Genomic DNA, 25,000 nt, shown 5'->3' with positions numbered 1-25,000 from the left:
AAAAATGTCTAAACAAAGACAGGATTGTTTAGCTCATGGAAGGCTTGGGTTCTTTTAAATAAGTTCGTTCTTGAACCGTTCATTTAAGAGTCCACTCACTAACCTCATCGTACTGTTTATTATGAAACGAAATAAGATAGAAAATGCTGTCTGCGTTCCAGGTCTGTATTCATTTTCATGATAGTTTTGTTTTATTTTGCATAAGTAAATAGACAAAATTAAGAACGATTCATTAATCTTTGCGTTTTTATTTATTTGACCCATTTTATGTTGCAAGCCCACAAAATTAATTATAACCTTCATCTATTTGTAATCCTGTTAAGCCGAAATAAAATTGAAATGTAAGGAAGTATAATTTAAACTAATATTGACACTTTTCATTAAATAATTTTTTTTTGGATGACAAATTTTAGAGTTTTTCGGTAAGGTTAGATTGATTTATGCAAAAAATTACTATTTGAAAGTTATGTGACGGGATTCAAACGAAACTAAATAGACCATTTTTAATAACTTAAAATATTTAGGTCGCTATGTCAGGTTCCTTTTGGTTTATATTTTAAAATAACCGTTGTTACTAGTCACATCTTGAAATAAAATTAGCATTTTTTTCTAAGAATAAGTCATTTTAAACAATTAGAAGAATTTATAAGTGGTTTTCACTAATGATTATTTGACAGATGTCAAATTTATTTATTTAATGTATTTGACAGATGTGTTAGTGATAATTGGCTTACAGATGATTAAAAAGTACAGGTGATTCTGAGCAGCTACTTCAACTACAATTTTATTCTTACTTTAATATACCTTAGTAAATATGCTTAGAATCAGGAAAATAAGATCTAAATGTTGGAAAGCAGGTTTAGACAATAGGTGACCTGTACAAGGTCCTAGTCCGCACTGCGTTTTCAGTATTCTAGTTAATTAGGTATCAGTTTGGTGAGTTATTGAGACTTGTTCAGATGCAAATCCATTCTTTGGATAGTTTTGGTTTAAGATTAGATTTTTTGGAAAGAAGTTAGGGATAAATTAGCAAGGTATGGTAATACTCAACACCATCTCATAGAACACTTGGTCAAATTTATGTTTAGACAGAATTATGTTTTAGTTACTATACACACACACACACACACACAGAGAGAGAGAGAGAGAGAGACTGACTATATCACATGTTCTGTGCTATTAGTCATGTGTAAAGCTGATAATCACCTTATGAAGAGATTTGTCAGTCACCTTCAACAGCTGACTCAGAGTGTGACTCTGAAGACTATTATGGGTTAGTCTGTAGTTTATTGCCCTCTCTACAAAACTCAATACTTAACCCAAACTTCTACCTACAAAATGGTTTAGGAGCTAAACAAGTTGCCATAACTCACAAAACTAATTGCTGATTGGCTAGAGCACTGATAACACAAACTTTACCTTGCACAGGTTAGGTCACTGCTTTATGACATTTAGATCTTGTGTTTTTCTGATCCTAAGCATGTCTGGATATATTAAAAGTATGAAAAAAATTTAAGTTGACCAGGTAATTACAAAAAAACACTCTTTAATTGTTTTTTTATGGTGTTCTTTACATTTTCTTGTCTGTGAGAGAAGAGACTTCTTTCCTTAAATTAGTTAATCGTGTGTTAATTTTTATTTGTCAATCGTGTGTAGGCTTATAATATCTAATGTTTTTAAATGTGCACTTCTTTAATGCTCAGTTTTTGTTCAATTATATCATTAATACAGGTGCATTAGCCAGTATAGTTGACAGGTAAGTCTGTAATTTTGTTTAATTTTCAAGGTTATTTGTACTAGTGACTCTAAGCTACTGTTTTCCCACATAAAAAAAAAAAACTTTAGGTTGTAAATTTGTATGCATAAGATTGTTTTTTAAATTTCTTTCTTTTGTGGATTCCTGCTCAAATGCTGTGAGTAAAAATATTGTATGGAAAATTGTTAAATATATGATTCCTTATAATGTCCCAATAGATTATTATCTCTACTATGAGTAATATGAAAGCTATCCTGTTCTAAACAAACTTGGTATGACAGAGACTGATACATAAAGATGCCATAAAGGCTAATCGGATCTTTTCCATTAAGTCGCAGCATTTGCATTTTGTTGGGAGTAGTGTAAACCACCCCTCCATATAGAATGGAATGATATAGTTACATGGCACATCATTACCACTGCCACCACATTGTAATTAATTTATTTGAAATATTCCATTCTTCAGAAATCATTCATGTGAGTTGAATCCTTCATTCATTGTTGTCATTGAATGTTTATTTTGGTATAGTATATGTTTATTATTATTGTACAGTGAATGTTTATTATTAAATTAAGTAAAAATACCTATTGGTAAAAAAGATATTGTTTTTAAATTAAAGAATTCAGTAACATTGTAATCAAGTGAATACTGAATTATTACTGCTCTGACAATAATCTGCTGTTGCAGCCAGCGAGCCAGTCACTGCAGTGTTGCCGGTAATATGCATCAATGATGTACGAGTAATTTCTATGTCAAGGTGCATTTAAATTACTCCCAACAAAAACACAAATACTACCACTTAATGGAAAAGGTTCAACTCATCAATATTCTAACATTATGGCAGATTTTATTATAGCATAGCAGTATTTTTATTCCAGAAATTTTCTTTCAGTTAATGCAGTATTTTTCTATTTGTTATCAGTTAATATTTCATAATTATCTTAGGACAAAATAAATAAAACATTTCTTGCCTTAATGTTATCATCAAAAACATAGTACAGAATCCTGTTTCATATACACTTTGTATTTGTTTATAAATTGTAATAAGTAGTTGGTATTCTTCGCTAACAATAGTAATAATAATACTTGTAAAAATAATTGAAAAGTGATATATCAAGTTCTCCAATAGTGATAATTATTCTAAGTTTTTATGAACATTTTTTTAACAGTTGCATCAAGGTAAAAAAATCTTGTTTTCATTCTTTAACCTGTTGCTTGTGAAATATTAATTACAAACAGATATATTTTAAGTAAATATACCACAAAAATAAAATAATACAATAGAACTCAACATTTCTTTCAAAGTGAGATGTCTTTTTGTACTTTACTGTCTTCTATGATAAATTTTTATTTTATAGTAGTTGCACATTAAAAAAATAATCATTAATAATAAATTTTAAGATCTAGGTAAGAAAGTGAAGACAGTGTATTTGAAAAAATATTGGCAATATCACCTGGAGATTTATACATATTGCTGTGTCTTGGAATCTTAAGAGAAGAGCTGTTGGAAATGACCTGAGATATTTCTTATTTTCTTCCAGACATTGGAATTAGGTTCTGCAGATTAGCTTAACAAAACATTCCACAATGTTTCTAAGATAAACATTTATAGATTCATGGAATTTTTAACAATAAACTGCTTTTGCATTAAGAACTCAAAGAATTGTTATTAAGATAATAGTAGTATTATATTTTCTGCCAAGAACACTATGATTTCTATGTTGAATATTGTTTACCTTTCTTAGCTTCACTCTTTTATTATATTTTGACATGTTTTGGAATAACTTCATTGTCAAAACTTATTGTACCGATAGTTTGAAATTTCTGTTAGGCTTTATATAGCGTTTAGTCAATGCCCCTCCCTTTATTTGACATCATAACTTATCTGGCCTTCTAGTTTATTTGATATTAACAATTATACTTATCTTTTAATTTTATTTATCTATTTCGTGTTTTCAGTAAATTGAGGTTCTTGAAAAGGACATACACGTGATTGTTGATCTGTTCATTTATGATCGTTTTATTGTTACTTTTTAATTTGAAGATTTCTAAATTTTCTAAAATGTTTATTCTTCTTCCTTTTATATAATTGTGAATTAATTTCATTGATTCTTCCACTTCCATTGTGGTATGTCCTTCTTTTATTAAATGCATTGTATATTAGAATCTTGTTTTTGATTATATTGCAAATACATGAGAGCTTTTAAAAGTCAAAATTTAGTTGATGTGAACTAGCCCAATAAAAAAACAAATTCAAGTTCAAAAAATTTAATTTTATTAATTTATAAAATATTAAAACTTTTAGTTGCTATCAACTACAGGAAATGAGATTAACATACAATTGATAAAAAAATAAAAATATAATTGATATATTTAATAAAGTTTACAGTAAATTTTCAAAAGTCTGTCCTACAGTCATTTGGCTGCACTTTTGGATTTCTAGCTTTGCTCTCCATAATTCTGCATGACATTCCTTAATTTTTGCAGTGGCACCTGCAATACGAGCAATCAACTCTTCACACATACACACATTTCTCTTGAATACAATACTTGTCATCCAACCCCATACCCAAAATTCTAACTGTGTTAGATCAGGTGATCTTGGTGGCCATGATTTGGCTCGTTGTGGCCAATCCATTGCTCTGAAAATTGCTCATTTAAGTATACCTTTATGACACATGAGAAGTGGGGTGGTGCACCATTGTACTAAAAGTACTTGCGGTACATGTGGTATCTTGATACTAATTGAACATCACAAAATAGTTGCTGATTTTCCTTGAAGAATTCCAAGTAAATGTTGGAATTTAGATATCCCGGGAGAGTTAATGGTCCAATTAGCTGATAGTAAACTAGATCACACTATACATTGACACTAAATTTGTGTTGGAAATTACATTTTACTGTCATGTATGGATTGATTTCTACTCAAGTGTGTTTATTGTGAAGATTATTGATGCTGTCCTGAGTAAACTGACATCATCATTAATTAAAATGAACCTGTGCAACTGGCGATGCAATCAGTTTCAACATTGCAAATGAAGAGGAAGATCTCTTGGTTGAAGATTTTGTACTTGTTGATTATGGTAAGGATACAGCTTGTTAAGAAGTATCCTTCACACCATAGACTGGGAAACTCCAAACTGCAGGTAAAGGCTTTGTCTACTAACAACTTTTTTTTTTCTCCTGTTTAGCTTCTAGGAATCACCGTCAAGTATTACTTAAGAGGATGAATGAGGATGATATGTATATGAGTGTAAGTGAAGTGTACTCATACAGTACAGTCTCAAGTCAACCATTTATGAGATGTGTGGTTAATTGAAACCCAACCACCAAAGAACACTGGTATCTGCGATCTAGTATTCAAATCTGTATAAAAGTAACTGTCTTTACTAGGATTTGAACCCTGGAACTTTAGACTTCAAAATCAGCTGATTTCGAAGATGCATTCACCACTAACAACAGGACTGCATTGAGTAGCCTCGATAATGGTTTCATCAATATCGGCATCATAATGGGCAGAACAGTCACGATGAGTACTAATGCTTGGAAGTTTATGGTATGTTCTGCTGATTGTTTTAGGATTTGAACTCCACGGTTAAGAAAACATATTTGATATTCTGCAGCAGCAGTTGCATTATCATTGCAAACCCTCAAGATAAACACAATTTTGGCATATTCCTCAGTCATAAATAACTAAGGCATTGCTACAGTTTGACACCAATTAAAACAAACACACATGCACTTAATTAAATTACACTGCACACTTAACAATTCACAACAGTAATGCAGAACATCTATTGCACTGATGACACGACATAAAATGCATTGTTGGTCAGCTGATTTTTGTTATCAACTTACAAAATCATAATTTCTCAAATTTTCAATTTGACAGTGAATTCAAGAAAGAACATAAACCTTATTGTCTGAATAACATTAGTAATGGTTTTTTTATTTTATTTATTTTTATCAATTTTTTCAGAATTAAATTCTCTGGAAGTTTTAATAGTAATTTTTATGAATTTATAATCATTTAACAAAGTTTTTGTATTACAGACTTAAAGAAACATGTTTTTAGACAAAAATTTTTTCTGTTTTACATTGGATATTATGAAAACTACTTGAAATTTGGTTCTACAACCTGTTTTATTCAATTTGTCAGGTCAAAAACCATAAAAAATCATCAAGTTTACTCTTTGATTTAAGGTCCTAGAATTTCAGTACGGTTTTATTTCATTTTTCCCAGGAATCAGGTTGAAATAGTTTGTTAGCCATAACTTGCTGACAGCATTTTTTGACTCATTGTTGTATGAATGTTTTTCATTATTTTTACTAGAGAATGAGTTCAGAAATCACTAACACTGTATGAATCACCTTGTATATGTTTCTTGTGAAGGCTAATCATACTGTGAGATACAGCAAAAATGCTATCTTAAGTATTTATCATTCTTTTATCTACTGCTAAGTTGGTGATAAATTATTTTCAACTTTTGTTAAAAAATTATAAATTAATTATTATTGGTGGTGGAATAAAAGTACCAAAATATTGGAGTGTTTCTTTCTAAAAAATTGAGTTACTATTAATCCTTTGATTGATTTCGTTTTAAATTGAATTGACTGCTTATATTAGTACATCTGTTAAATTTCATTTGTTGTTTTTAGGCCTAAGGATTTGCCTTGCAGACAGCACACATACTGCAGGGAGAGGAACATATGAAAGACAAGGTTATATCTATTCCTCTTTAGCTGGATTGCTGCAACTTATACCCCAAGAAAAGGTTTGTCTTTCATATAATAACTACATTCTGAACCTGACTTTAGCAGGAAAATTACAAAAGTATTTTTAAAAAAAACATTAATGTGTAAAACAAATTAATTCATTTTACACATATGGTCATTTATATCTGGTTTAATACTGTATTTTTCCAGCTGGTTGAGATTTAGTCAGTCATTAAAAAAGCTGCACTTCCACTAATAGTAGACATTTAAATTTTTTACATTAGTTGGTATATTCACTGCATAAATTTCAGCTCATCATCACTGGGGCCATTACTTCCTCTTAAATGTACTTCTTTTTGTATTATTTTCTGCAATAATCACTTGAGATGGAACAACATGTAAAACTTCATTGCTATTTCCAAGGTTCTGAAATCAGTCGCTCATTACAATTTCATGCACATCAGCTTGTTGAAATTACCAATAAATTCCTTTAATTTTGTTTTCTCTAGGTAAAATTCACACATTTGCACTTTATTAATAAGGCACCTCTTATATTCTCAGTTTTCCATCTGAGCTGTTGCTTCCATTACTACCTGCTTTAAAGTAGTCATATGAATTGGTACCTGTTTAATAAAATTGTAAAAATTTCTGACCAGGAGAACTCACTGATCTAAGTTAGAACTTTCCTGGCATCTACTTGGTGTCCAATCATCATTTTGTATACTTTCCTAGTGTGAGGGTCGTTCAATAATTAAAGAGATGAATGACTGCAGGAAAATTATTATTTAATCAGTAACATTGAAACTACTCTATTTTTCAACATAATCCCCGGTTACATTAGACACTTGTTCCAGCTTTTTTTTGAAATTTCTTATACCAGTAGTAAAAGGTTGTTGTTTGCCATGGCATCTGAACCGTTCTTCTAACACGTTCTTTACCTGCTTATTGTTGTTGCCAAACTTGGTGCCATGTAAAAACTCTTGAGAGGATCAAATAAACAAAAAAAATCTGATAGTGTGAGATTAGGACTGTAAGGTAAATGTGCATATCCCATCAAACACCTCCCAACTCAACTTTTGAATTGGCTTTCATGCATTTTGATGGTGTGATATAGATACTATCTTACAGAAGAATTAAACCTTTTGAGAGAGAATCAAAATGTTTCTTTAATTTTTATTGTGGTTTCACTGAATTTTGTTGCATTTTACTGTAGTGTGCACTGTTGATTATATGCTTTTCTTCCAAATAATTGCAATAAATTGGGCCACTATAGTCCCAAAACATGTTGCATTACTTAACTGGCTGGTGCGTAGGTTTTGATATTTCCTGATAGTTTAGTCTGATGTTTTCCGATGTTTCTGATGTTTAGAGTCTGATGTTTTCCATTCCATACATTGATATTTGGATTCTGGTTCAAAATTATTAATCCAGGTTTCATCACAGTTTATTATGTTGTCTAAAAAAGATGTTACCTTCTGCTTAAATCTTGTTTACATAAGTTCTGTATATATAAATGTGATTTCTTTCTGATTTTGAGGTAACTGTCTCAGAACCCACCTTGAACACTGTTGCGGTAATTTTGTGTCCAATTGGAATGGACAGTACCAATACTTGCGCTATAAATTTCACTAATTTCCCAAATTTTTATCTTTCTGTCCTTGTAAATAAGATCATTAATGTGATTTTGCAAAGTGTCAGTCAAAATTTCCACTAGTTTTCCACTGCATTAAAAATCAGTGATACTTGTTCTTTCTTTCTTTCTTTTTCCTGTTTAGCCTCTGGTAACTACCGTTTAGATAATTCTTCAGAGGATGAATGAGGATGATATGTATGAGTGTAAATGAAGTGTAGTCTTGTACATTCTCAGTTCGACCGTACCTGAGATGTGTGGTTAATTGAAACCCAACCACCAAAGAACACCGGTATCCACGATCTAGTATTCAAATCCATGTAAAAATATCTGGCTTTACTAGGACTTGAACGCTGTAACTCTCGACTTCCAAATCAGCTGATTTGGGAAGACGCGTTAACCACTAGACCAACCCGGTGGGTTAGTGATACTTGTTCTGGTCAATTTAAACTGTTCAGTCCACTTAGAAAAATCTGTACAGCTAATACACTTTTTACCATACTGTATTTTTATTCAGTATTGAGTATTTTCAGTTTTATTTCTTCAGATAATAAGAATCTTATTAAAGGATACTGTTCTTTTATGGTACATGTTTCAAGTAGAGCCTACATTTTGAAATAAACAAAAGAAGTTATAATAAGGAAACTCTTTTCAAATAGTTGATATTTTTTGTATTAAGGGTGCCGACTTGAATGTCAGACTGTTTTTATGTTTATATAGCCTTGAACCATTGTGTCATTTTACAGTCCTTTATGTTATGAGAAAGTTAAGTAAGTTTCAGCAAAATTAGATCCCTTTTTTAACCCACTGGGTTGGTCTGGTTTCGAAGTACAGAGTTCCAACGTTCAAATCCTAGTAAAGGCAGTTACTTTTATACGGATTTGAGTACTAGATTGCGGATACCGGTGTTTTTTTGGTGGTTGGGTTTCAATTAACCACACACCTCAGAAATGGTAGACCTGAGATTATACAAGATTACGCTCCACTTACACTCATACATATCATCCTCATTCATTCTCTGAAGTAATACCTGATGGTGATTCCTGGAGGGTAAATAAGAAAACAAAAACAAGATACTTTCTGTTGTAAATTAATGATGCCTTTAATGATTTTTGAGGAATAAAAGTTTTGTCTACTCTTTAAAACCCTGTAAAAAGTTATTTGCTTTATTATCACTTGCTTTTTGTACTTAGCATATGATTTTTTAGTTTCTTGTAGCTTTTTTATTCAGTTGCTGTTTTACTAAATTTTCATTGCTATTTTTGATATCTTTTGTCATCCTGTTTGTTAACATTATTTGCCGTTCTGTATATTATATTTTATTTTTATTATCTTTTTTGCAGTTGTTTTGTATTGTTACTTATTTCATTATTTCTTATTTTTATGAATTCCTACGTTTTTTTTTTAGCTGTTATTAGTTGCTATGATAATTGTTCTTCATTAGTTCCAATAAATATTTTTACAGCAGATTGAAGTTCTTGTATATATTCTATAATTATTAAAGTCTACAGTGTGTGGTTTTTCTCCTGTAAGCTTACACCACATATATTAACTTGAGCTCAAGACATTATGTGCGTGAGTATTCAATGATCACTTCTCTTATTAAATTGATTTAATACCATTACATCTTTAATTAATATCTTGTTATTAGGTCTTCTGTGGGTTATCTTCTTTTAGGAGGATTTTTTATACTAAATATTCATTATAAACATTCCATTGTCTTCTGTCATCTGACCTGACCTCTCCATTTTGTTGGCATACTATGTTTTCTCCAACTACTATGTCAATGTTTCATGGTGCTTAACTTTGCATTGAAATCATCAAATTATTCTTGATAGGGGCATTCTCTTCTCTTTGTCATCTTCCTCTCCACATTTGGGTACAATTTCTCTTCTTCAATCTGGTGGTAGATGTTGGGGTTTATATAAATTCCAGTATACATTTAAGTGTTTGTGTGTTTTATTTTTTTTAATTTTTAATTGGTGTAATATGTTTTTTTATGGCTAGATTGAATTCATAATTTATGAAGTGATGTTTTCATGAAAATTCTTATTTTATATATTTTGTGTTATATTTGATCTAACACAATGTCTAGTAAAACTTAAATAAGCTTTACTACTAAATATCACTAGATAAGCAAATTATTAAATTTTTTAAACAAATATGTGTTTCTTAACATCACTCTTTTGTATGAAATATATACTTTAATAATTATTTTTATACAAAATTTCTTTTTGAAAAAATGATCACAATTTAACAATTAATTTATTAGAAATTTTTGATGTATGAATTATCAAGACTGAAATGGTAATAAATATTAATATCCTTGGTACATAATACCTGGATATCCAAATCTTTCATTGAGTGTTCTCTGTCACAAACATGAGTTAATAAACTAATAATTTTTTTTCCCAAAAGATTCATCAAGATTGCTTTATCTGTGTTTTTTTAATCTGTAAATAAATTAAATTGAAACTACAAGAAAGTACTACAAGCCTACTGACAACCAAAGAAAAGTAGGAAATAGCTAAAAAAGAAAATAACAGTGGAGCATACCACCGTAATGGTAAATTACTATTATTTTTGTAATTGCCATTATCTATATTGTACTAGTGTAAAGGAAATGCATATAGTAAATAAATAAGATCAGCATCTTTTTTTTATACAGGGATTTTTGGTGGAAGTCCATAGCAGTAATGAACAGAGCATTGTTCCAGTACCTGGTAACATAGTCACCGCTGAAGTATGTATTCATTAGTTTTAACTTATTTTCTAATAGTATATTTGATTTATCTTCTAATTAGATTTCCCAAAATCTTAACTAATTGGTTTGAGATAAATAAATAAATTTATATATAAATTTTTATATATATATATCAATAAACTGCAAACCAAGAAAAAAATAATTTTTTAAAACAATTATAACAGTTAAAAGAGCATTTGCTACTGATAAAACAGATGAACAAGTTGTAATAACAAAGCTCATTATATTGAAGTTCTTAATATGACTTTCAGGTTCCATAACAAGACCATCATATGCAACCTGACATTAGGCACAAAACACTCCCAAAAATTTCATTCCCCTTGATAAATTTATAGTATTCTGGTCATATCAGTATCATATTATCTTTGTTGTTTTTCTTTCTTGCTTTTAGAAATAACATTCATTTTCTGTGTTTATTTCCAGAATTGATTATAATGATTTTTTTACCATATTTTCCAATGTATAAGACCCACTACAAAAGTTAATATAATTTTTCAGGAAAAATCAAAATTGAAAGTAGAAGAATGACAATAATTTTAAAATAAAAATACTTTTAAAAAATACTGTAATAGCTTTTGAACAGTGCACTGATTTCTAGAAACTTGCAAAATCCATGTTACTGCCATCTGAATCTTCTCCCTGAGTCACGTCATTGTTACCATTGACATGTGTTTTGTCTTCTTATTTATCATCATCATTATCATCCATATTCAAAAAATAATCCTCACTTCTATCAAGGGCATTATTGATGCTACTTAAGAAAAGATTTAATAACAATGTGTTCATTCACTTGCGACTATGATGCCTTCACCCACTCACATACCTGTGAGTAGGCTGTTTTAAAGCACCCTTCGGCATCACCTGATGAATATTAGTATCCATCATCCACTTGTTCCACTCTTCTCTAATGTACACTTTAAAAGGTTTGTTTTATGAAACATCAAGGAGCTGTAGTTATTGGGATAACAACAATTCAATACTGCACTGTTGGAATTTTTCCTTGAAGGACTCAGTCAAGTGTGATCGAAACTGATCAGACACAAGAAGAGTTTCTTCTTTAGTAGTGCACCTTTTCTCCTTCCCCTCACTTATCAATCCGTACTTTCATGCCATTTTCATCCATCTAACCCTTTTCATGCTCGTGCACAACTGCACCTGCTGGTTTCTTTTACATAGGCTGAGTTTTCCACTTGAAGATTATTATTGGCAACAGCTTAGTACCTACCATCAGCACAACACGTAAGTACTACAATGTAATGTGTCTTTTCATGTCCCTTCATAACCACTTTTTTTCATCTTTCTTAGCAACAGTGTTATTTGAAAGTATATCAAATGTAAGTGGTATTTCATCTATATTCGCTCTGTGCCCCATTTCAAAATTGTTTTTTTTTTGTTAATCTATGATTGGAAGTAATTTTATTTTCATATTATTTCTGCATTTTCTGATAGATTTTAGTTTTGGTACACATACAGAGTCATGTTTCATGATATGATAATATCATGAACTTTTCCCTTTGAAATCGTGAACCTTACATCTCAGGCTGTTGTAACACACTCTCTCTCTCTCTCTCTCTCTCTCTCTGTGTGTGTGTGTGTGTGTGTGCACACATGCACATGAATCATTTTTGTTGAAATCACAGTGCCATTCTTCTGATTTTCTTGAACTCATGTTAACACATCACTTTCTATTTCTGGCCACTGGTCGTATTTTGTGTACCACTCTTTATCCAGTTTGTTCAGAATGTCCTTCTGGTCATGTCATGTTTTAATAATTTTCTGTGGTGGTGGGGATGGTGTTGGTGCAAAATGTCTTTCAGCATTCCTCTGGTATTTCTCTTAATCTTCTGCATATTTCACAACTTAATAGATTGCAGATTAATAACTTGCAGTATATGAACATCACTTATTAATCTAACATCACACTCAGAAGCTATTTGTTGTGTCATACTGATATGTTCAGAAAGAGAAATAAACATTTTCTTGGACTCTCACAAAAGGTTTCTTGGAGTTATGTCCATTACTATCATATTCAAAACAAATTGAACAAAACATATGAAAATACGATTTTGTAATAAAAAATGAAATAAAATTTCACAAAACACTAATTAATAACATGAAAATTTTTAAATAACTAAAGAACAATAAGCTCATTACACAGCCGACTTAAAGAATAGATGTGATCAAGCAGTGTAGCCAACATAAAAATAAACAAAAAATCCCTTTATTTGAAATAATTTGCATGCTACTGTATAGACAACAGTCACCTATTTATTTACATTACTTCACGATATAGCTACCACCACTCATACATGAATATTTTTTACTGTAACATGAGCTTTTCAAAAAGTAACACTTCCAGGACACCAAATCAGTTATTTACCAAATTTATGATTTCCCCATTGGTTAACAAGCATGGCTTGGCATCCACATTTTTATCATGGTGAAAGATGTTAATCACTTGGGGCTAACCGCAGACTGTGGAAAGGAAGGAAATATTTACCTTTGGCTGTTCAGGTAAAGCCCTTGGTTGACTTCCACATTTGCTTAACAGTTCTCTATTGTTGTGTTCTAGAAGCATTGCACATCTGTTCATTACCAGTATATATGAGTTACCAGCTCCTACTTGCATTACTGTCATTCAGAACATTATTTCCAAAATGGTTGGCAGATAGGTATGCAATGAGATTTTAGGTCACTATTATTTACTGATGTTACATGTTGCTGTAACAACTAGTTTATTTTCAACAGCCAATTGGGAATCAGTTTTGAATAATTCAAACATTACATTACTGATAGATAGTTTCAATAGTAGATGAATGACTGCAAATTCTGCTGGAAATTTGTACAATGATTGTATAAGGATAAGTGTGAACTCTTGAAACAATGAATTTGCCATTCTTATTTATAAAAAACTATTACTTATGTGCGTTTTCTATTTTCAGTCTTTTTTTTCTTACAACCTCATTTCCTCTGTTTCTGTTATTTGATCAGTTAATTTTTTCCTAAATTATATTTTTATATTTTACATCATCTGAATTTTAAAAATAATTTTCTAGGTTATTACAATCAATCGAAGGTTTGCTAAGTGCCAGATTAAGTGCATTGGAGATACAGTATTGACTCGCCCGTATAGAGGGGTTTTACGCAAGGAAGATATTCGTGCTACAGAAAAAGATCGTGTTGAAGTATATGATTCAGTTCGTCCTGGAGATATCATACTTGCTCGAGTTGTATCCTTGAATAATTAAATGATAAATAAAGAATTTAGTTACAAATATTTTGATTAAATCACTCTTATTGTTTCTGTTATGCAGGGTGTAAAAAAAAGAATAGCAGGATCTTAAAGCTATTTAATATTGGTTAACTTTGACATACAGTAGTGAATCACAAATAAAATGAAAGAGTAACTGTTACAGTTTGTAAAGTGAGTTTTTACATTCAATATATCTTTCGTCATGTGGCACAAATCCAGTCAATAGGAAAGTTTATTACATATTTTAACCAGCTTATTTGGAGTAATGGAAGTTACAGCTGTTTAAATTTTGTGCCTCAATTAGGTAGATCAGTAGGTAGTTGAGGTACATATACAAGAGCCTTTATAAAATCTCAAGGAAAAAATCATATGGGATCAGATCAGGTGACCCTGGAGGCCACTAATAACGATCTTTGTCATTGGTTCCATGTTGACCTATCCAGTAGTTGGGGAAAAGTCATTCAACCAATCCCAAACAGATTTACACCATTGAGGAAGCAGACTATCTTGTGAAATAAAATTCTGTGGTCTATCTTGCAGTTGAGGAAAGAGCCATATCCAAATAAGTAACTCCTGTTATGCTTGCTTCAGTGTAAAATAATGGCCCGTAAACTTGCTGTTGGGGTATTGTGAAGTAAACATTTCATTTTGGGGAGTCATTTTGCAAGAGTTCATGTGGATTTTCTGTTTGGAAGTTTCCATCTTTGGTAGTGGCACTATCAGTCAGAAAGGTAGGAATTAATCAAATGCGTGCAACTAAAACTGTCCGTTTTGCTTTTAGTTCTAGCATTAAATCAAAACTGTATTCTTCTTCCAAGAGATATATCAAACTGAAATCTTGATACATTTTTTTTTTACATTGAATTATTTTATGCAGTAAGCAGTTGGACAGTATTTTTGTAAGGTGTTTTTGTTGATGATATATGTTAGAGGCCATATGATGTTAAAGGGGTAAAAAGAAACAGACTGAATTCAGTCAATACATGGTTTGTTGTGGCTAGGAGATTTGTTTGACACAGGCATACCTATTTGTCAGTTTTTATTTTAATATTTTATTTATCTAGTTGAAAAGAGAAAGAGCCATGAGTCCCTCTACTTTTGCTTATTTTGCTTTCAGTTTTAAAATAATTTTTAGTGATTTGTCCATAATGCTTGACACCATTCTTATGTACAGATCTTCTTTTAATACCAGGTTGCTGTGGAATCAGTTTTCACAGTATGGTCTGTAGTTCTCAGACCAGATGAAGGTTTAAATCCTTTATGATTTATTGATATATGTATATAAAAACTACAAATTCGTATTCTAATATTCAGTGAATGGATATTATTATTAAAGTAATTAAAAATTAATTATTGAAGAATGATAATAAATAAAATAAAAAAAGGATGTAAGTAATATAATTCTTACAAGGGTAGATCCAGAAATAAGGTTTCCATCAATTTTACAAATAGACGACATTGTTTATTCTCATAGAAATTTACATCGTTCGAAAGAAGAAACTTTGCTCTATTTTTCTACATAATCGCTATCTTTTGCTTCGAATTTTTGTAGACGGTGCTCCAATTTCTGTATCCCATTGTCATAGAACTCCACCGCCAACCCATTGAGGAAGCTTTTCACCTCTTCTTTGACTTCATTGTTGCTCTGGAAGTGTTGGCCACTCAAGTTTTCCTTAAACTTGGGGAAAAAGTGATAATCACTAGGTGCGAGGTTTGGATTGCAACACCTTGGATTGTGACACACTTTGGGTGGAGCATGACAGTCCACCCAAAGTGGTCAAAAGTTCCTGGGTTTGACGGGAGACGTGATGTCGAGCGTTGTCATGAAGCAGCATTACACCGGCTGTCAGTCACCCTCGCTGGCGGTTCTGGATAGCTCACCTGAGTTTTCTTAGCACAATAACTGTCTGAGTTGATTGTGTTACCAGGTTCCATGAAATCGATCAGCAGTATCCCCTTACGATCCCAAAAAAATGCGACTGGTGACCCTGAGTGATGCCACTATTTGGATTTTTGTTTTGTTTCGGGAGTGAAATGAAACACCCACGTTTCGTCTCCCATAACAATGGAGTCCAACTATCATTCCTTATCTTCTTGACACTTTTGAAGAAACTGGCAAGCACTGTCAAGGTGTTATTCCCCGTGTTCTGATGTCAATAGGCACGGTACCCATCAATTACAACACTTGATACCCCAATTTTTCAGTCAAAGCTCTTTCCACTATACCGTAAGAACTCCTAGGAACCCGAGCTACAAGTTCACGGACTGTGATCCTCCTGTTTTGAAGCACTTCGCATTGGACCATCTCGATAACCACCTCCAAAACTGACAGTCTTCCACTCCGTTCTTCATCGTGGACTTCCTTCTGACCAGCATTAAACTCCCTGCACCAATTTTGGACGTGTTGAACGGACATACACTTGTCGCCATACACCTCTGTCAAATGACGATGAATATCCACAGGTGGAGTCCCTTTGGAATGCAAAAAGCGAATTACTAAACGAATCTCGCACTTGGCGGGATCAACAAGTGGAACCTCCATCTCGGACAACTGCCGAGCCAAGACAGCAGCGCAGGAAAGCGCGGCTAGGCGGAATCGAGAGTGGAGGAACAGCCGCGCACAGCGGTGTTGCCAGATTTTGCCTTGCACCTTCCTGTGCCACTGGAGCTCTTTGGGAACCTTATTTCTGGATCAATCCTCATAAATAAAAAAAAATTTTACAATCTTTGAAAAATTTGTTACTCAGTGTATAATGGCTTGTTATTCAGTTGATCTTTGTTTTAATTCTTTGGTATTTTTTTTGTCATTCCAATCTTCATCTATCATTTCAAAAAAAATAATTCCATAATTGATCATTATTCTGTAGAATGAATAAAAACTGAATAAAACATTATTTCACTTTTTATAATAAATACTAACATATATTTTATAAAAAATTGGATTTTCGCAGGGGAGTAACTTAAATAATTGTAATTCTTTTTTTTATTTATGTATTTATTATTTTTTTTTACACAAAAACTTCAGTCCTCTTCTCTTTACAGCTAACACATTGGCCAATCTTTTATTTCATTGTTCAAAACATTTTTTAAATTCATCTGTTTTGATTTCTGACAATATCTTCCTTGTATTTTTCTTCATCTCATCTTTGTCAGCAAAACACTTTCATTTCTGGTCTCTTCATTCACGGAAACAAGAAAAATTGCATGGAGCTAAATCAGGAGCTTTAAGGGGGCTGTGGCAAGGGGGTAATGTCTTCTTTTTTATGTTAAAAATTGATGCACTGAGAGAGCTGTGTGATCAGGAGCTTTGTTGTGGAAAAACCAGTCACCTGTATGTCAAAAATGGGCCTTTATTACTGCAAACTGTTATGCAATTTTCTCAGAACCTTCAAATAGAAACCATGGTTAACAGTCTAACCAGGTGGGATGAATTCTGAATACACTATCCCTCGCATCGAAAAAATGAATTATCATTGTGTTGATGTTTGACTTCATTTGATATCTTTTTTTAGGCGAGATGATATTGCAGTCTTCCACTGGCTTGACTGTTCTTTGGTTTCAGGGTTGTAACCATAGCACTATGGTTCATCACCAGTAAAAGATCTTGGAAAGAAATCTGGATCAGTTCAGGACTTTTCTTTCAAAGCACAGCATGCTTCCAAGAGACCCTCTTTTTGCAGAGCAGTCAGGAGTCGAGATAAAAACAATGCAGCGACCCTTCTCACCACTACATTTCCTGATTAAATTCAAGTTACTCCAAACAACATTTCCATTTCTTCAATGATACATCATCAGTCTTCAGGCAGAATTTCATAAATTTTTTTGATATTTTTGTCCATTCTGAAAATTGAAGTATATCCAGAACAAGATTGGTCATCAATCGACATTTCACGTTTCTTGAGACACGAAAACCACTTATACACTTGAGTTTTTCCCATAGCAGTATCCTAGTAAACTGTTTTCAACATCTCTGTAGTTTCTGCAGCATTTTTCCTGAGCAGAAAGCAAAACTTAATGGCCACATGCTGTTCATTAAAGTTTGCCATGACAAAAACGAGAAGCAGGTGAAATAGCTTTTACAAAAAAATTCACAGAGGTCAGGTCAGACTTAACCTTCCCAAATGACACTGCTTGGCAGACTGACACAAAAAAGTCGCTTAACACTCGCCTATTAAGAGAACTGCATACTATGGAAACTTTGCCAGCGTAGTGCATTCTGGTTATTTTTGGGCACGCCATCATATGCTGTTACATCCAGAATATACTTAAGTACTCTTTGGTAGTACAATGTATTAACCATTTAATAACACAAGATGTATAATTTACATTAAGACATCTCAAAAGTATGGATAATGATTTTAAAATAAAAAAATCCCATTTCAATATTTTTCATTTTCATATGAAAAATTAATCAGTGCTGTAATCAGTCTGTTTTTTATTTCTAAAATCTGATTTGAATCTATCCTAAATGAAAAAAAGTTTCATTTTGTTACGATAAAATACTCTTATTCATTATTACTCATACCTGCATTTCTGTATCTTGAATTATGTTTGTTACCTATACTCACTGACCAAATATTCTTGATCTTTTCATTTCAAGTAATACCTACTTGGACTTTAATGCATCAACTTATTTTTAAATTAATTATTAAATTAATTTTTTTTTAATCTAGCTTGTCATGTTTTATCGTCTTCACTTCTACTATTATATCCTTTGACCCAAAAAGTATTTTGGTCCTTATATTTTCTGATGACCAGTATCATCTCTTAAAAAATTTCCACTCTCAGATCGGTGAACTATTTTATCTTTGGAATATTTTACTCTAGAGGAAGCAATTATAAGGATATAGGAAAAAAGATAAGAATGGAGAAAATCATCTCTTTGGAACCTGTAACTGTACTTTTCCATTGTTTTCAGCAGTTCAGTACTCAAAAATAGATAAGCTTTAAGTTCATCCTTCACCAATGTCGAAGATCACATTTTTGGTACCCTCAAGAACAACTACTGAAAGAGCCACTGCCATTTTTCAGGAATTATTTTTCTTACTTATTTGCACATTATAACATCTGCAGTACATTTACCTGCTTCTTAAAGGCTTTCAAGCTTCTGCATGTCAGCTTATTTATTGCCAGCTTATAATCATGTATGACGTAGTTTGCTCATTGGGTTTGTAGGATTTTCTAGGTGCATTATTCCCCAGTATCCCATTTCATCAAAGATACTGCTGCTACCTGTTTGCAACTGGTTATTTAGACTGATCCTTATTCATGGTTGACTACTGTACTAACAATCTTTTTTAGCATTACATATCCTCATATGTTTACTTACTTGCTTATATTACTACTGTAATATTTTATTGGAATGAGCAAGGTTTGATGATGTTTGAGTATCAATGCACTATACTAAAACAAATAAGTTTTAATTTTGTTTTTTTTAATTTTTACTAAGTTTTTATTTTGTTTTAATTATGTTGTTGTCTTATTAGATTTTATTTTTATATCTCACATTTTTGTTTTCTGGGTGATAACACAAAAATGTTTTTTGCAAAAAAAAAAATGTTTCTATTGTATATTGTTTGGCCATGTAGAGAAAGAATTTCAACTCAATTTTGAAAATTTAATTTCACTTTTGATTAGTTTGGCTGTTCTTTTGGCAAATATTCTCATAATTATTTGATGCATATTTGTAAATTTATTTATAGATATTGTGAAGAAAGTATAAAAACGTTAATCCATTGTACAATGTATTAATATAAAGCAGACTTGTTACTGAAACTAACGACGCACCAGAAAAATAAACTAATAAATTTGCAAAGAAAATATGGTATGGTGTTGTTCACAGGTTGGAACGGAATGAGCTCTTTTTCAACAAATTTAATGAATTTAGGTATCAGAAACTGTTTGCAACTCTATGCTAAATATGCTATCCAGCAAAATATTTCAAAATATAAAATTTTTAAAGTTTTATTTTTATAATTTACAATTGTTTTTATATGACTTGAAAGTTTACATTTTGGTTGTAATCTGTGCTGCAGATGAGTTTTTTTATAAATTGGTTCAAATGTTTTGAATCTATACTCTTAACTGTTGAGTTTTTGCATATTCATAATTTTATATATAGTTTATATTTAACATCATTGAAAACATATGTACATTACATAATCATTGGAAAATATCTGTGTTAATCAGATATTCCCTGAAAATTATCTGACCTAGCTGCATTAGTCTAAAAAAAATGTTCAGCATTTTGAAAGACAAAAATTATGGTAACTGAAACTGTGTAGGTGTAATAACAGTCTTAACAATGGTTTTGTCATTTATGTTTGAACAGTAGATTGCACATTTCTTTTGAAGTAAGTGATTTAGTGAAAGGTTAAATGAGAAGTATGTTGGAAATGAAAGGATTTGAAGTAAAAATACCATGTTTGTAAGAAGCCATTTTCATTGAAGGGTTTGGTACCCTTTTGCTGTGAAGAAATGGGTTGCACTATCTACAAATCGCAAAAAAGAGAAATATTGAATTGGCTACTGTTAATATTGCAGTTGACTTGGAAAAAAATTGGAATGTAATTTACAGTTATTACAGTAAGACAAAAATGAAGAGCAAACATTTTAATACTAGATGAGTTACGATGTGTCCAGAACAAATCCTTTTGTTCTGGACCACATTGTAACTACATTATATAATGTAGTTAATTTACAGGCGACAGTACTCTTGCCTGTACTTTTGTAGAATTTTATTAATTAATATTTGCTGATAAAATGTAGCTTTTCAAAAATGATAAAATCATGCAGTTTCCTTAATGATTTTAATTAGCTTCCTATCAATGAGGTACAGTCATATCAGTTGTCTACAGCAGAGAATGAGCTGGGTGTCGTTATTGCTCATAGTGAAGCTGGTGAGTTTTATATGTTGTTGTCTGTATTTAATATAATTTGTTATATTTTCTTATAATTTGCAAAATTTTAAAGATATTTGTGCTTTACTTACTGTCTGCCAATAAATTTTTTCACCAAATTTTAAAAATAACTCCTTTGCATCTATAAAATGGATTGATTGAATTTTGTAATCTAAAAGCATTCCTGATATTGAAAGAAATATACTGGGAAAGTATAGGTACTGTAGGAATACATATTTGCACTATACACTTATAAACTAGGATATGTAGACTAGCCAAACTGAGTTTGAAACTGTCTTACATTATTGGTCAGTATATTGATGATAATTATTGTGTGGGTTATTATTGTAAACCCTTATTTGTAGATTGATCTGATCTTACTAGAATCAAAACTTTTATCATTTAACTATTAAAATGTGTATACCATTACATGTTTGCGTAGTGTTTACATGTATAATGATGTTAAGATAACATCATATATAACATTATTATATGTTATGATAAGATATGCTTATTTGGATTATAACTTGCGTATGTTTTTATTATGTTGATAAGCATACATTGAAGAGCAGTTTCAATGTTTAGTTCAAAATAATAACTTATAGGAATGAGGTACTGTTCTTAGTGATGTGTTAATCTGTCACTCCAATGCACATTTCAAAAATTATTATGTGCGTATACAGATTATATGTTTGCTCATTTTTAATAGGAAGAGGAGTTGTGGCAGAATTATTTTGAGTAATATTGTTGAAATCTGCCAGAAATTTTTTTTTTTGTTATATCAATGTCAGTTTTTTTTATACCAGATACTAGATGTATGTACACTAGAACATGTCATTGATCAATATGTATTTACTTTAATAGTATAGTCAGTCATTCCATATAGTAACTGCTATCTTATAAGAATAAAGAATTGCATTTAAAAATTTTAGATTTTTATTCTTATTCTGAATGTAGGAATTATAAAACTTGAAAATTTGTATAAAAAATTGAATGCTACTTACTGCAGATATCAGCAAGGTTGTATTAAACTTTATAAAACCTAAGTGTTATGCATCCTTCATATGAATTATTGATTTAACCTTTTTGTATTTGAATTAGTAGTAAGTATATTTACTCAACTTATTTGATTTTAACTGTCTTGATTTGATAATCTGATACCAATATTCTGACCAAAATTATATGTGTAATTTTAGCCCGTAATTATAGGAAGTGAGCAAGTTATATGACTAAAGTAGTCTAGAGCATACCTGAAATAGTTGGAAACTAATGGTAGTTGCAACCTTGTTTATGAAGTGACAGCATTTATGTAAGTCACATGCTACGTCCACCAGGCCATAACACATTGTCTATCAAAGCTGAACCACATTTGGTGGCTTGAAGACAGAACCAAGGAATAGTTAGCAGTAAAATTATCTAGTGTAGCTAGGTTTTTGTCTTTTAAATTTCCACATAGAAAGACAAGCACTTAACTGCTGTGGTACCTTGACAGTGCCCTGAAATAGTCCAATTATTATTTATAAGGAAGACAACAACATGTACATATTTTTGTTTTATTTACGTTTTTTATGTTGGTATTCTTATATTCTTTCATACATCTTTGCTCATTGTTAATCACAAGAGTAGTAATGACAAAATGTTTTGAGGAATATTGTTGAAGAATAACAAAAATGTTTCTGTTGTATCAATGCCAGTTTATTTTGTATCCTAGATCTTGTATATAATACAAGAGCAAGAAGCCATAATCCAAAAATAAAAAAATAGAGCAACAAGCCATAATCCAAAAATAAAATTGCCATTGATTATGACTACATTATTATGAATAAATTTGATGCTTGACTACTTATATTGTTCTCTTTGTTTAATAATATTTATTTAAAATTATATAAAAATACATTTTCTTTACAACAGAAAATTCAAGTTTTCTGTATTAAATAATAAACATGTCTGTCTTATAAGATTAAACAATTTTCAATTTATATTCTGTGTGTAGTTTTTTAAATTTTATTCTTCTATACATTTTAAGCTACTGCATATACCATATGTGGTGGGAGGTGTCAAAATGAAAAATCTGATCACATGCTTATCAAAAACTTTTATCCGATCATGTATTATAGAATTATGAAAAAAAATTCAGTTTTATATTTCAATTGAGAAAAGCTTTTAATTCAAATCATATTAGTCTAGTCAATTTTATTTAGTAATAATACCAGTTATTATTAAAGATGGATTTTATAGGGTATAAATTTAATTATTTTAGCCTGGATTTTTTCTTTTTAAGTGAAAACTGAAATAAAAATCAGTTAAAGGTAAACTATGTGTTACCCAAAAATCCACAAAACTGGTTTTATTCAGCTGATATCACTGAAAGTGATTATTTATCAATTCTTTTCTTTCCTTAACTCTGACTATTATTTCACAGTTGTTTCCATGAAACAACTGAAAGACTATCCAGTCTTTCGTATAGTTTCCTTTCTTTACCATATGCATTTGCATTTTTGATTTACTGCTAGTCTTGATGAACATCCAACAGTAAAACAAAGGAATATCAATTTTGCAATTAATTTTGAGAGAACACGTGAGTGGGATTGAACTTAAAATTTTACTAATAATGGAACCCTCATATTCAGCTCTTTTGTCTTGTGATATAACAATTTATATTCATTTCATAAATTTCTTGTGACACTCATTAAAAAAATATCTCTGTTGATCCACTAAATGCCACACTTAATAATATATATTTCACAGTAATTATAATTTAATGCTAGTATTCTTCCTGAATTGAAATTTCAGTGATAAAAAAAAGTTAATGTAAGTTTGTTCTGACTAGGATACTGTTGTTTAAAATCTGCTAACATCACTATATTTTGGGATGAGTTTAAATATCCAGTCTGATTTGACAATCTATTATTTTTCAAAAACACTAATTCTTAAAACACTTCCTCACACGATAATGATAATTGTTTGTAGATATATGCACATACTTATATACATTGCATTTTTGTGGGGATGGGGTTCCATAATTTAGTTTTACATTAATGTGAACATCCTTACTTGTTATAATGTTTATTTAATATAAAGCTTCTTTATATGCAACTTTTTTTTCAGGAATTTCTATGGTTCCTGTCAGTTGGACTGAAATGCAGTGCCCAAAAACTTACCATAAAGAAAAACGAAAAGTCGCTAAAGTGGTACCAGAATAATAGACAATTGGATGATATTTTTTAATTAAATTTGTTGTTTTTAATTTATTGTAATACAGTTTATTTAACTGCACTTAAAAATAAACTTACAGAAAGTTATATAAATTAACAAGTTATATATTTTCTTCCGCATTATTTTACTGTAATACAAAATGTTTTTTTAAAATATATGGCTTATAATTAAAATTTGTATTTAAGCTTTTGTTACCTAAATCGTAACAATAATACAAGTAACAGAAGAAGGTTCTAAAAAATTGTTATAAAATTGTTTAAATACAGTGAGGCTTTTTCTAAAATCTCTTTGGCTTTTGGAAGATTGGCTTCAGCTTCATTAGTCAGGAATTAATATGTTTCACAAATCTTGGCTCTGAAGTATTTTATCACCCAACATTTTAAAATTAAATGCAAAAAAAAATTGAAATTAACAATTGTGAGATTATAAATTAGCAATTATGAATGGATATATTAAATCTCTTTATTAACTATAATTATAAGCTGCAATAGCACATCTAAAAACATTAATAATAATACAGAAATAATATAATTCTTGAATTATGTAAGTTCAAAAATTATTCATATACAAGCTGATTAATGACCACATTGTAAGTAATAGAATGGTCAATGTACACAAAATAAAAAGGGTTAATTACATTAAATGTACTTCTTTTTAGTTTTAGGGTATTAAATGCTATGGTCATTGAAATCTGATGCAAATTTAAAAATATGTAGGGCGAGTATATTTCTGGAATGAAAATTATTGGTTAACGTTTAAAAGATT

The 25,000-nt window shown here is 30.7% G+C and overlaps 1 protein-coding gene across 1 annotated transcript; it reads left to right on the top strand.

Moving 5' to 3' along the window:
- Csl4 (exosome component 1 Csl4) lies at positions 1 to 24,414 on the top strand. The gene is made up of 6 exons (XM_075354874.1): positions 1 to 161; positions 6,417 to 6,532; positions 10,772 to 10,846; positions 13,924 to 14,097; positions 20,938 to 21,019; positions 24,128 to 24,414. The coding sequence occupies exons 1-6, from the start codon at positions 122 to 124 to the stop codon at positions 24,220 to 24,222; spliced, it is 582 nt and encodes a 193-aa protein (XP_075210989.1). The 5' UTR covers positions 1 to 121; the 3' UTR covers positions 24,223 to 24,414.
- Positions 24,415 to 25,000: the final 586 nt, after the last annotated feature.

Source organism: Lycorma delicatula, chromosome 1 (genome assembly GCF_047948215.1).
Source record: "Lycorma delicatula isolate Av1 chromosome 1, ASM4794821v1, whole genome shotgun sequence".
Lineage (NCBI taxonomy): Eukaryota > Metazoa > Arthropoda > Insecta > Hemiptera > Fulgoridae > Lycorma > Lycorma delicatula.
Note: the sequence above shows the minus strand (reverse complement) of the source record. Positions and strands in the feature narration are given on the sequence as shown.